At 41.2% G+C, this 14,824-nt stretch overlaps 1 protein-coding gene across 1 annotated transcript; it reads right to left on the reverse strand.

The window, feature by feature from the left end:
- Positions 1–9,178: 9,178 nt before the first annotated feature.
- LOC106849558 (nuclear receptor subfamily 0 group B member 2-like) lies at positions 9,179–12,851 on the reverse strand. Its single transcript, XM_014870236.2, has 2 exons — positions 12,245–12,851; positions 9,179–9,444 (listed from the first exon to the last, which is right to left on the reverse strand). Exons 1-2 carry the CDS (start codon positions 12,849–12,851, stop codon positions 9,191–9,193), a joined length of 861 nt encoding a protein of 286 aa, XP_014725722.2. The 3' UTR covers positions 9,179–9,190.
- Positions 12,852–14,824: the final 1,973 nt, after the last annotated feature.

Here is a 14,824-nt window from a genome sequence, read left to right on the forward strand (position 1 = left end):
AAAGTGGGTCATCTTCAACAGCAATTTCTTTCCTTCACAAATAATAGCAACAGATTTCAGAAAGCTGCCAAGCAGAATTGAATCTAATTCAACATACTATCAGCCTTAGCATCTGACAGCAGTATTGGTAGTCCCAATGGATTAGTCTAGCAGTCAATCCATAGATCAATCTACCCTGTTTCTACTTCTAACTGTGTAGATCACTGACCTCCCAGGAATGATGCAACATAGCCCTGCAGATCATGGGAGAGGAGCTGCAGTGTGTTAGGAGATTGAGCTTGCACCCTGTCTGAAATCAAACAAGAAATTTTTTTTTTTTTGGTGCACTGAGAGTTGTTCAATAATCAAAAATTTTTGTCTTTGAGAGACTGATGAAAAACAGGAGCCACTAAGCAAGTGTGTTTCTCAGAAGGAATTGTGTTCAGTGGGGCTGCGCAGGCTCTCCTAAGGACAGGCTGCTGGGAACAGGTGGGTGCCAGGCATTGCAATACGCAATGCAAGCTGTGTGCACGTTGCAATTTGCCCCTGGAATCTGCAGCACACTGTGAGCCCTAGGGTGGATTGCACATGAAGTGATCTGTGTTTGCACATCCTGATGCTGCTGCTGCACTTTCACTAGCACAGAGCCTAACGGGACATGGGTTAGTGCTGGGGCAGTGGTAGTTTACTTATCTTTGTGGGAAAGGGAGGAACAATCATAACCACCAAGCTGATCGCTTATTTTGCCTTATGTTTTTAAAACCACAGATAAGTGCTACCAAGTATTTGGATATCCACAAAGGAAAGGTCTTCCCAGTCTGCATAATTCAAATTCGGGTTTCCATATGCCTGAAGCTAGGAAACATTATTTGTATATTATCAGCCTGTTTTCCTTATGCCGTTCTGTACAGTTTTATGAGAAATGTCAAGGGTTGCTTACTCAACTGAGCTGAAATCCTGAATATTTCCTTTTGTACCTTTGGTTCTTTCATTGTTGTACAATCAGATGTGAAAGTCTGCTCAAGAAGAGGATAAATATTTTCTGAGATATTAACATATTTTGAGAATGCAAGGACTAAACAAGATGTCTTCCTGGACTCTCCTTAGAATTTACTGTTGTTTTACAACAGTGGGCACAACCACCTTTTTGATTTCTCCTAAGTTATGTCCAAGAGGGCAAAGTTCAGCCCCCTTTGCAGGACTTTCCGTCTTCCATCTACTTTCTGAGATGGATGTAATAAAGAAAAAGAACTTGAAAAATCATCTGCCTCAACCCCCCTACCCTCCCTCAAAAAAAAAAAGAAAAACAAAACTATTGGTGTTCTGTGTCATCTCCTTTTTATAGAAAGCACCAGACAGTTTGCTTTTGTTTTTCTTAATCTGCCTATGTAATAAACTGTAGATTTTTACTTTCCAATGCTTTCTTTTGAGGAGCCCCCAGTAAACTAAAACATATTTCAGACTGTAAAACCATTGATCCAAACTAACTCAGATTAGTGAATGAAAAGTTTCCTTTTAAAGAGGGATCTCAGGCAGGACAGCAGAAGGAAGTTAGCTAGGGAAGTCAAAATATTTTAGAGGTCAGCAGAACAAAGTGTATTTCCTATGATGACTTTGTGAACACTTATGCTATCTAATATCTTTTTCTGTCTTCCTGATAGGCTTCTCACCAGAAATGAGATTAGTGGAAAGAAAGAAGTATGCTTTCCTAGTGCACTTTCCTTAGCATGCTGAAAAGATGATAGCAAGAAGTAGGCTGAGATAGAAAACAGGAGTGGTTTTGCTCAGGTCTGAAGATACTGGAATGATTTACATTGCAGTAGAAGAATGCCTAGGGTTGTTTTCCTTCAAATGTGCCAGAAGGTGGTACAAGACCTACTGGTAGTTTCATATGTATTGTCAAAGCTACTGCCTACGACTGCACACATTCAGATTCTTGTGAAAGACTGTTACAGGCAAGACCAAAGGAAAAATTACTCTTGCAAGCAATACTCTGCTTGCCCAAAACAAACAACAGCAAGGGTGGCTTGTGTAGCAATTTGTAGGAGGAGATCTGAGAATTTTCATCCTTTCTTTAAGGCTAGGATCTAGGAAACTAATCTGAAGGGCAAGAGAGGAAGAAGGATGCAGTTGCAAAATTAAAACATAAAAAGACTAACTGATAGAGAAGAAAAAAAATGAGGAATTAAATTGCAGTAATGAAAAGGGATATAAAAAATTTGGCAAATGATGGAATGACAAAAGAGAAAATTAGGGAAGACAGTTGCAACAGAGTAGAGGGAGATATGGTTGAGATAGCTAAGAGGTGGAGTCCCAGACAGAGCAATGAAGCCTTATGTGATACTGTCATAGAACAGGAAACAAAATGACCTCCAGGTGAAGGAGAGAACAGATGGAAGCAAATCTGAGATTCACCTCTGTATCAAAGAGATTCATCAAGTAGTTCAAGTGAGCATAATGTTAGCTCATCAGTCAGAAACAAGAGAGTGAGATGTGGACGAGACATTGCAAACTATCAGAGTAGGGATGGCAGGTAGAGCTGCCAGAGGCAGATGGATAGAGGACACCACTGTTGTCTACAAACATCTTGGATATCCGACACCTTGAGTGAGACAAGCAATTTGAATTGATACTGGTAGTAGAAAAAATGTGCATGTAATAAAATGTTAGTAAGCTAGAATGGAATTTAGAAAGTTCTGGAATTAGAAAGTTCCTAACCATCAGATCAGGAGTCTCTGTCCCATTATGTGCTGTCCTATTAGGAAAAGGATATGCAAACACATCCTAGATTATCTTCAGGTTGAGCTTGATAAGTTTGGGGATGCAATCATATGCACAATTGATATCCATGATGAGTGAGACCAGATTGGATGCTGTAGGAGGACCTTCCTAGTCCCTGCCCTAATCATATTTTCCTAATAATGATGCTGTTGACTCATATGCATTGACCAGGACAGGTGCAGACAGACTCACATTTGCCTCACTCACTTTCCAAGCCAACTGGATGCCACCCACTTCTGGAATCTGTGTAGCTGGAGAAGCCCAGGGCTGTAGCCAAGTTGTTAAATCTGTGCAAATACATGACTTTCAGATCTGAACTGGTTTGCTTTCACCTAATTTGGAGTGTGGGCGAGGGAGTCCACACCTATCCATACACCCTCAGAAGGCTGTGCTGAGCTCACATGTTCAGTGCCCCAGAGGAGTGTGAAACCTATGTAGGTTAGGGATGCAGGGACTGTACAGGGTGATGTAGCAGGGCTGAGGGGACTCAGGATCCCAGAAGAAGTATAGTAGCAACATCTGCCAGTCCAGGGTGCCACAGCAGCATGGTCAGGAGCCACATGCAACATCTCTGTGGTCACTTCTATATTACACTGTGGTGTTTTGTAGCAGCCTAATCTAATACACCAGCAGTGTGTACCATGTCACCAGGAATGACAACTTGCTCTTGCGTCTTTGGTTGCCCTCCCAGTTGTGTTGAGTTCCTAGACAATGCTGCACAGTGGAGATGGTGCCCTATTCCTCCTGGTTGGAGTATCCCTTTCCTGTCTTGCTCCCAGGAGCTGCATTGGTCCTCTACAAATGTGCAACTCCCTGCTCATGCTGCAATGGCCACAGCCATCTACTGCATCAAGTTAAATTCCAAGGCATGCACTGATACTTGTATGTTTGGAAGCAAACATTTGTCTGTTACAAATTGTTACTTTTTATTGCTAATAAAATCTGGTAAGGAAAGATTATTGGGCCCTTAACTGTATGGTCATCTGCACAAACAAGACCTTTATCTTTCATACTAGATTTCCATTTTTCCCTCCTAGTAAAAATCTATGGTTATGAGTGTGCATGGATTGCACTATTTCTGCTGTGACTGAAATGGGACCATTCCCACGCTACTTGAATCTTTACATCCTTGGCTCCTGAGATTATTTACAGATAGCTGTGGCCATGTCTTCCTTTGATGAAGACGTTCTTATCTTAAGGGAGACGTGGAGCGCTTAATCTTGCAACATTTCTGCTACCCGCCCCCCAGGCAGAGAAAGAGAGAGAGAGAGAACACAGGAAGAATGACAACTTGTACTTTCAAAATCACAACCTCATAAGGACAACAGCTGATAACAAGCCCAAGCAAAACCAAACTACTGACTCACCCTCCTCTCTCCTAACCTACTGGGAAAGATTCAGGATTTCTGCACCAATGGTAGCACTGGCTTCAATGAGACCCTTCTTTTTGTCATTAAAGGAATTGATGCTTTTTTAGACCATGCATTTATTGTAGAAACTTGTCTCCATTTTTTCCCCTGAGCCAGGCTGTTTTTATCAGCAGACCTGCGATAGAAAAGGGGCATATATTTCCTTGTTTTCCTCTATCAATATGAAGTAAAGAACTGCACATTTCACATACCCATACCCTGCAATAGTGCCCTGTCTGCAAATAAAATTATGTCTGAGATTATGACTTGCAAGTGCTTTCTAGCAAAAGTGAAATTTTAGGTTTTGCATGAAAAACCTTTGTTTCTACAGAAGAGGTAAGAAAGGCATTCCACAAGATAAACAAAAAATCCAGCCAAACCAAAAAAACTCCATAGAAATATTAATATAGATAGTATAGATAGGACATAGATTATAAATGTGATGTCCTATGTTCTCCTTCTTTGTCATTTATGGGCAGTGAATAAAATTACAGAATTATCTTTGTTTCCAAACGTATATCAGGTTTTTGTTATTAGAAAAACATGTTTAGCTGAAATTATAAGTCAAAAACCTACTGTTTAAAGGTCAAGACTGCAAATCCAAGCACGCTTCTGACATTGATTAGAAGACATTAAAGTTAATATTGCAGGTGCAAACTGGATCCAGACCATTTCTGTATATGCCATAGAAGTAGGATTAATCTCATTTTTACCGTGTGAAAATTAGGCAGTGAATCTCAAATGGTCAGGTAGGCTCCTTAACTGCCCCAACAGGCAGAAATAAATCACTTCATGTGTGATTCATCCAAACAAGGCAGGTGTCTGAGAGAAGGGAGCATATCTCCCTCAGAGCATGTCCCTCTCCGTGCTCTAGAGAGAGTGAAAGTGACTCTCTTACAAGAGGGATCCCACCACTGAAATGTCATGTTACTTTTGCTAGTGGATCACTGCCTTACTTAGTGCTTACTAAAGCTTGATCTTCAGTATCTTCTCTATTTATCCTTTCCCTGTAGTGTGTAGGCTTCTCCATTATTTTACTGTGTGCTGCTGAATTTAGCATAGAACACTGAATTTATTAATTTTCAGTGGGATTCCCTCATGTTCTCAAGTACAGTATTTGTTAGCTCTTTACAAACACTGATTAAAATCTTCAAAGATGTGTCAAAAAAAGAAGGCATTATTATTACCACTTCTTTTTACAAAGGAGGAATGAAAACACCTAGATTAGACTCAATGAAATCTTCCTGCACTTCAGGTGTGCACAGACTGATTTTTCAGTGTTTACAGCACTATACATCATTCTGGAAGTGTGAGACACAGCCTGTTGTGGCCTGGATTGCAACTGTGAGAGCCTTCTGACTTCTGCAAACCACCCTTTCCCAGGTCTTGTGTTTGTCACTGTGAAAAACTATAACCATTTACTCCAGTTAACACTGTTTAATAGCAGCCCTTTTCTGGGACAATATCACTCTGGAATAACGCCACTTCAATTTATGTGGCACTCTGTAAGGTGTCATTCAACCAGTTTCACTGTAAGAGCATTGATTCTGGTACTGCAGATCCATTTTAGTTCAGGTTCTGCAATGATGGTGCTGCAACAAAAGCAGCTGAACCTTAGCCAACAGCAGCCTCCTCCATTGCACAGTCATAACTAATTCCCACAGCACACACAGGCCATCTTTTGCCCCAAGTAAGACAGGGAGTCCTGGGGGGAAACCACAGGAGGTTGTAATTAGGTCATTAAAAGAGTTTATGATCATAGTCAAAAGGAGGCTTGGAGTAAGGTTTCACAAGCAATTTGAATTTACTTTTTCATTCTTGATTTTGCAAATGTAGGTTTATTCTAACAATTTAAAAATATTGTTATACACTATTTTGAAGAAGTCATCAGTGGGAGAGGTGTCCACGAGTGAAAGCTCTGCCTGGGTCAGCAGCAGCAATAAGTGCTTTATCTGGCACACTTCCAGCAGATACCTCACACTAGAGGTAATGGCAATACTGTCATCTCCTGGACGCTAGAGGGGGATGGATACACATGCTTCCTTGGTGGATTTCACAGCTGGAGAAACAGTGCTTGCTTTCAATCCCAGAAGCTAAAGAAAGTGGTGACAGACCTTTCTTCGTTGCTTCTCTCTCCCTGTCTCTCCCTCTTTCTATCTTTTTTTTTTTCCTGGAGTAGGGATTTCCTGTTGTCATCCTCTTGCCTTCTATTCATTTCTGTCTCTGCTTCTTAATTTCCAGTGCATTATTTCCATTGACTTCTAAAGGCTGTCTGGTGCTTTCCACTTTCCGGGGAGAGCTCCTGTTTTTGCTCCTAACCTCTGCTCGCAATCCCTCACTTCTCCTGTTCCTGCCAGTTCCTTGTACCTGCAGAGCCTCCAGCTTCATGTGATGCTTCAGTACAGTAAATACAGGTTCTTACTCTGTCCTCAGCAAGACAGTGGTACCTCAGCCCCTTTGAACAGGATACCAAGATAAGATCTGTTGATCTTCTGAAGAATCTTGTATTCTAAGCACAGTGAGGTAATGAGGCCATCATGCCCTCCAATTCAAGGAGAGCTGAGTTGAAGCTGTTATATATCATGTAGATAAAGTCAAAGACCTTGAACAGATTTTGATAATAATGCTGTGAGCAGAGACTGATGGTGTGCTCTCATTAGCCTGAAATTCAGGCTATAGAACCATAAACCATGTCCTGGGTTCAGGTTGTTGGTGAGTCATTAAGCAGGCCTTTGACTTATGAAGGTAAGCTGAATTCCACATAGAAATGAGCTCTATTAATAAGCTGCTTCTGTCCCTCTCTCTTCCTTTTTCTTGTTCGGCCTTTTTGCTCCTCTCTCTAAGTCCCCATGAGTGTTTTTCATTATACATATTTTCTGTACATTTTACCTTTCTCTAAAATTCCTCACTCGTCCCACTGAGCTGAGGGTATTCCTTCCACTCTCTACACTCTTCAAACCAGCAGTGGGAGCACTGAGATGAGAGCATAGCCCTTCTTCCCTTTCCTATTGGAGAAGCTGCTGCATGTGCAAGGCCAGCTGAGCCCTGCTCCTTCCACCCCAGCCTGTGCTGCACCGTCTGGGTGCAAGTGGAGCATCTGTAGTAGAGGTAGAAGCTTACAGGACTTGGGAGGTGTTTGAACTGGTATGTCTGCTACCAAATGATATTGTAGATACCAAATATACAAATGCCAGTTTTGGATGTATTCTCCTTGCTTAAATCTTAAGAAGAACAGACAAAAAGCAAATGTCTGGAACTAATGTTTTCATTCAGCATCACAAACAAGTAACCATGGAATATCCTGTTACCCTGCACCAGAAGATCTGTGGTAGTACTGTCGAACCATTTTAACAAAAGAAAAGCTACTGAAAACTTCTACTCTGAGGGCTTTCCATGGAAGATATCAGTCCAAAAATCTGCAATTCTGAAAGGTTTCTTTAGCTTAAGGACATAGGAAGGTGAGTTGCGTTTACTGTAGAGGTTACTTCCGTGATCACTACTACCCAGGGGTTTAGTTGGTTTGTCTTGTTTGGGGTTTGCTTCTTCCCCTTTATTTTTGCGATTTACTCCTCGATTGACAAAGTGGGAGAAAATGTGTGTTCGTTGGTCAAAACTGATAGGTACTAAACTCTTATTTTTCTTTTTTTCTTAGTTGTTTGACTTCTAGAACTCCTTTCAACACCCATTCTGCTGATGTGCATTTTTACATACATATATATATATTTACAATTTCTTTTTCCTTTGCCTTTAGCTTGACATTCTAAGGAATCCTAAGCTATCATACTCTTCGTTGTGCTGTCTGTCTACCTGTCTGTCAGCCCCCATTTGGTGAATTTGAGCCCCCTTGCTGAGCAAAACTAGGCTCGATCCACTACTGAAAATAATTCAGCAATTAATTCCCTTAAGTTTCATGGAAACCATTGGGAGAGGAGTGGGACAGGAAATGGATACAAATATCTTCCCCTGTTGCAGCTAAAGTATAAGCTCAATGTTTTTTTCATCCTGACAGATGGGCAGTCAGCACACACATTGCTTGGCACCCACCCCAACACGTGCTGCCTCTTCTCCAGCCAGACGAGTAGGAGACAGAGACGTTTTTGGGGCTTGCCATAGTGCATTTGGAGGTGGAGACGTGGAACTCTTGCAGTGAGAGATGTAGGAACACATTGTACACATCTGTAGGAAACCGTATTTTAGTGTTTCTGCTGTCCAAGGAATATCTGACATCTATTTGGAAGGAAGTGAGGGTGATTATGGAAGGGTACAGGCAGGGCTAAAAGGGAAAAGGTCTTAAATGTGTAGGAAACTGTGCTACATTAGTTCTGCTGCTTATGGCATGACAGAGTAACTTTCAGCCTTTGTTATTCCCATTCTGGAAACAACCGTGAACAGCTTTTGTCCAGTCAACAAATTTTTGATTCATGTTGTTTAGTTCTTTAGTTAGGAAAGGACTTTTTAAATAATGGGAGAGAGATTCAATGCCCCCAGCTTAGGTTCTTAGAAAAGAACCTATAAGAAAGCAGTTAGTATGGGAGAGCTCCATCCAGCAATTACAGCCAAGGTCTAGAGTTCTCAGTGGAACAGAAAAAGTATTGGCATCAGGGACTGACAAGGAGAAGGAAGAATTTATACTGATTTTACCATTGACCAGCCTTTTATGTATCTATCTTCAACTGAATAAAATTTACCAGTGCCCCTTTTCTTTAAAGTGAAAAGCATAAACAGCTGAAAAAATGCTCACAAGAAATAATACAATTTAACTTAGCACAACTGGAAAGTATGCTGGTGCTCCTAGACAATGTTTAAATACTTAGACTAAGGGGTTTTTAAACCACACAGTATCATGAAATGCTTAATTTTCTCTGATTTTAATTCTAAAATGTTACAAAAATACTTCATCATTGAAGGATATATGGGTTACAAATATGCATCAATTATTTTTTGGAACGCGTTTATTTAGCTCATAATATTCTCTCATCTCTTCAAAATTAAGTATTTTATTGCTCAGATGTCATTTATTTTCAAAGCCAGCCTGGATTGATATATAGGGTTTCTATAAGTAGAACATTTAGGGTGGTCTCTCCTAGGATGGGCCTGAAGAAAAGCTCTTCAATAGCATCTGCATCAATGTCTCGAAGAGATGTGATTAGCTGAAGAATCGAAGCAAACCTGCTGAGGTTTCCATGGAACATTGTTGAGATAAACTCCATCAGGGCTTTCTGAGCTTCCTGTTGCAGTGATTGTACATAAGGGAGACATTTCAGGACATGACATTCTGTCAAAACAAAAAGTAAAATAACAAATCCTGAGTAAACACTTCTGTGCCTTTTGTAATGATGGATGTCTGGATTTATGGCTTATAGCACTACTTTCTCTACAGAAAAAAAATAAACAGTTTCTAAACATAATTTTTGGAAAAAGAAAGTATGTATGGCTCAATAATTTGAATAAGCATTGGGCAGCATTGTAGGCACATTGGAATCTAGCCCATTACATTAAAATCCAGTTTTGAAATGGTAACATCAGGTAATTTTGACTCAGATGGAGAAGAAGTTTTGTAGTGTTGTCTACCCACCAAATGATGCTGAGATAGTAGTCTGAGTAGATGGAAATATTCCAGCTCTAATCTACCCTACCTAGGTAACATCAGATGGAGATGATGGTTTGGAGCAGTGAGCAGTCTCACAGCCTGAAGGTGTAGATTTCCAGTGTAGCCAGCCCCATCTCCATCCTATTGTTGCCTCTGCTTACTAGACTAATCTGGGGCACTGAGGTTCACCATTACTATCTAGGTATTTTCAATTACAGTCTAAAAGGAGCAAGAGGAGTGTGTCAGCAAGAGGAGTGCCTGAAGGAGAGATCTTTGCCCTGTGGAGTCATGGTCTTGAGCCTCAGTCACATACCTCCCATAGCATGTGATCTGCTGTCTCACTGAGGGTGTTTGTGGGTGCCAGAACTCAGTGCTAAGGACACCTTGTGTTCATCCTTTGCCTCTGGGGGGATTGCCTTGTCATGTAGCTCTCGGCAACCTATTGCCTCCTGTCCTCCCTCTCTAAGGATATCTATTCTCTCCTAGAATTGTTGCAGTCTGGACAGAGGATAGAACATACTATTTGGCATCTTTTACAGTGACTGACTCCATACCTCCCTGGAATAGAATCTGAACAGCTCACACCAGGTGTGTTTCACACAGGATGATTCATTTCAGTGTAGGAAGTTCAGCACTCTTGCCTGGAGCCCTGTACCAGGACAAAACCAACTTGGTTGGGTTTCCTTCAGTCTGTAACTGGCTGACTATTGTCAGCCCTCAGCAGCTCTCTTCTTTCTAGACATCACTGCCAGAGGAGAAGAAGCCTCAGCCAAACCTGCAACCAGGCTAGCCAGAAATTAAGAGTTTGGAAAAGTCATCATCTCCCCCAGGATTACCAGCAGCTGCAAGCTGTGAGGATGATTCCAAATGTTAGATTTTTTATGGAAAGGAAATTTTCAGGATTTTGTGTATTCAGGATGAAGTTGCAATAGTTTATATATCTTCAAATATTATATTCTTAATTTCCCCATTTGGTATTTTTTTCTATGTAACCAAACACTGGTTTTAATTTACATATAATGAGACAGAAACTTCTTGCTCTGAGATCTGTTGTAATAATATTCAGTCAAACACATGTTTCCAGCTGAACTGTAAACATCTTAAGAGTACCTTTTTTTTTTTTAACAGAAGCCCTGTCACAGCCTTGATGGACTTTTTGAATATATATGTGTACATAAATATGTATTTGTATGGCACTGACATAATAACAGCACTGTTGTTCACTGTTCCCATCTCTTCACTGTCCCAATTGCTCTTCAGACAACTGTCAAAAACACAAAAATGTTTTCACCTCACTCTGTGCTGTTCCTGTGTGGCAGAGCAGTCCTACCTGCTCCTTCCTTTGACTTACTGCCTGGGTCCAAGTACAGACGGCCTTGCAGCTGGACCCTTCACCCACAGATACTGCGTAAGCTGCTGTAGATGAGGCCTTTCTCCTCTTATCATCCCCCTAGATATAACCAGGTTTCTTTTGGCCTGATTTCGTTGTGAAAAAAGCTTGCACTGAAACGACCTCTTCTGGTTTGATGCTGCGGTATAGACACTCAAGGCAATAGCAAGCATCTGGATGACATTACACCTCAAGAACCAGAATCTGAATCCCATTGGAAAGAAATATAAAGTCACACAGCCCTTGAGCAGCCTATAAACCATCCACCACGAGAAATAAAATGGAATAACTGAAGCATTCAAGTATCCTTTTGGTGCAGTCCCAAGTACAGCACACTGCTGACAGTGCAGCCAACAGCAGTGATTGCTGTGGAAGGAGCTGGGGATCTGAGCCAGAGCAGGCTGGAGTCAATAAGTCTTTCCATTTACTTCAGTGTACTTAGAGCTCAGCTTTTAATGACTCATGCACTCCATGGTGCTGACCGAGGCAACCTTCCTTCCTAAGGAGCCTGAACTTGGCATCAGAAGTGAGAGGATGCAATCAGTAGTCCCAGTTTGCTCTGTGACTGCCGTCCCAGACTTTGAATGTAGAGATACTAAATTATATAAATAAATGATATAAATACATAAAAGCTGTGTAACCTCAACACAGCATCCTTTTGCCTCACTGATGAAAATCAGATGGTTATCTTCTCCAGTGTTCTTGTCACTGAGGAAGCCTTTGTTAAAATTCTTCTGAAGCTCACATCACGTACCCATGTACGATCTCTCCTTTGCTGTGATGTGAGGGTGAGGCTGCTGTATTACCTTTGAACTGGAAGTCAGTTTGAAGTTACACACCTAACTGTTTATGATCTAAAATATGTCTAATAGAGGTTGTTTTGGCTTACAGTGGGTGATGTACTTCACATATCCAAGGAAACAAAATAAACCACATCAGGCAGAAAAATGGTTAAATTATGGAATGCAGGTTTTTGAGAACATTTAACTATATTCATAGAAAAGAGTAAAACTAAGCATTTGTCTATATGTAAATAAAAATGTCAAATCTCTTTCTAGGTACATAATAATTTGTGTAATTTCTGGGAGGACTTACCAGAATTAAAAAGAATAATTCCTTTAAGATAGGCATATTCTTTTGCATTTATGTCCAGGTCCCAGAACTTCCACAATAAATTCTTCATCTTCTGAACTTCTACTAAAGATGCTCCTGCTGATGAGCCACCCAGTTCATTCGTAGCTGTTGAAGGCTGATTGAGGAGGATTTTTTTCAGTAAACTGATGGCTGGAATCTCTCTCAGGTCAAAATCCACCCGTTCTTGTGCCATGCCCAGGACAAAAAGAGGGACCCAGTTCTGTTGTATGAGGACAAACTGATCCTCCCAAGGCATGTGATAAAAAGAAGGTAAGTTTCTAATAAAAGTTGAAGTCTTCAACAGCACTTCAGAAGCTCTTCTGCATGTGGTTTCTGGTGTTCTCAGGACAACTCTTCTCCTGTCCAAACAAGGGCAGCCCTTGTTTCTTGTGGAGCAGTGGGGACTGCCATGCTGCTGGTGCCACTTGGTCTCACTTCCATGCTCTTTGTTAAGGATCTGGTACAGGATGCTTTTAGAATGGTGTGTCTCACGCTGACATTTCCCAGATTTCTCAGCTGGGATCTTAGTGGCCATGGAGGCAGAGTTTCCTGTGGCAGGAAGCAGCATGTCTGGAGCTATGTGTCAGCAGCAGGCGAGGGCAATTCTGCCACACAGGGAGGCATTGTTGGTTATATACACATGGGCAGGTGTTGGAAAGTAATATGACCCTGATCCATAAGGTTACCTTGAACTTTACTTGCCCCAGTGCGTTTCAAACAAGGCGTGGCTGCAGGCTGCTGGTGTTCCTGGGCTGCTGTAGCCCCAGGGGAGTGAGTGGCATGGGGCAGTCCTGGGGATGGAAATCCTGTGTTTCAGAATCACCTCATGTTTCTGTGAGATTTGAGAGAAACTTCAGAGAAGGTCAGCTGTGGGAGCTTATGACAGTGTTCTCTCTTGCATTTCACAAATGATAATTTCAAACACAGAATGTGAGGGCTTAGAGTCATAGAACTGATTAGATTGGAAAAGACCTTTCAGATCATTGAGTCCAGCCATTAACCCAGCACTAACAAGTCCACCATTAATCCATGTCCTCAAGTGCCACATTTGCATGCTTTTAAGTGCCTCTAGGAATGGTGACTCTATCACTTCCCTGAGCAGCCTGGGCCCCTGAGCATTGATTTAGAACAAGAAGACACAGACATCCAGCACAGTTTCCTCCTTCAGAATATTTCTCCCAGACAGGCTGTGTAATTAAATTTTCCTCATAGAAACTGATGAAGAAAAAATGGCAATTCATACTACTGTACATGTGAACATTTGTAGCTGCTCAAGAGCTGAAGGATTGAATTGTCAGGACTCTTCAGTCAACATCAGGGAATACTAGGTAGCAGGAATGAAAGGAACTCAGACTTAATAAGAAGACATTGATACTTCAGGTTTTTGTTACTTCATACTCTTTTGCCTGCTTTTGTACAGGGAAAAAGGTACTAAGATTTTTTCACCAAGCATGATGCTTATGCATTCCTACCATCTGGGTTCTTAGCATGTCTTAGCAAAAACTGAGCATTAAAAAGCAACAACTTGAAGGTCTTCATCTGGCCTTTACACGCCTTTGGTGTGTAAAGCCCTCTCCCCACCTACCATCAGATGTGTAACTGCAAATTTGTGTCCTGGTAAACCAGGTTTTAGGGGTTTTTTTCCATGCTAGGCCATTTAAAAATTACATTTTTTTTACTTCTGAGTGATATTTCTGTTGCAAAATTTTCCCCTTCTGAGGAGACTAAAAGTAGAGGAAGAGGTGACTGCTCCAAAGTTGAGAAATTTAGGAGTGTAGTGCTGCTGAGGTGCAGCTCCTACTAACTGCTGTGGAGGTTCAAGGCACACACAGCACTGAATACCTGGTGGTATTTGCTTGCCCACCTCTCCATTCATTCAACAGTTCCCTGTTGCTGTCCATTGCTGGGGTATCAAAGAGCTTTGTAAGTGAAATCACACAGCAACAGAGAAGTCCCCAGGAAGTCCCACGGTTCTTATTCATGATGTAAAATTCAAGCTGGGCTGGTTTCAATGGAGTGAACTCCAGTTACAGGGACATTGCCATCTGAGGTTCAGCATGAATTACAATGGTTGGCTAATGGCTGTACTGGAAAGAGAACTGAGCTTGCTGAAATCATTCTTGCAAAGTGTTTGTTTGTGAAAAGAAGTTCTGTCTCCTAACTGCTGGTGAGCATGGTGGTGTTTCAGTAATCTAGGCAGCAGAGTTCTGAGCAACCCAGTTCCTGTCCTCAAGAGCAAGATCTCATGGCTAACCATTTCACTCTCTTGGTTCTCGTCATTTCACAACTCCTATTAACTGTGCTTATGAAAATTCTACTTTAGGTTTAATTGGTTTTTTCCTACTTTTTTTTTTCCTTCTGAGGTCTGCATCAGTCATATGCAGAGTCCTGATGTCAGCAACATATGGTATTGGATATCATTTCTATTTGTCATCATTTATTTCATTTGGCTGTGTATAGATCTGAGAGGCAGAAGCAAATTACATTTCTTTCTATCAGAAATTCCTGGTTTATAAATATATATATATATATATATATATA

Source organism: Sturnus vulgaris, chromosome 3 (genome assembly GCF_052056855.1).
Source record: "Sturnus vulgaris isolate bStuVul1 chromosome 3, bStuVul1.hap1, whole genome shotgun sequence".
Classification (NCBI taxonomy): Eukaryota; Metazoa; Chordata; class Aves; order Passeriformes; family Sturnidae; genus Sturnus; species Sturnus vulgaris.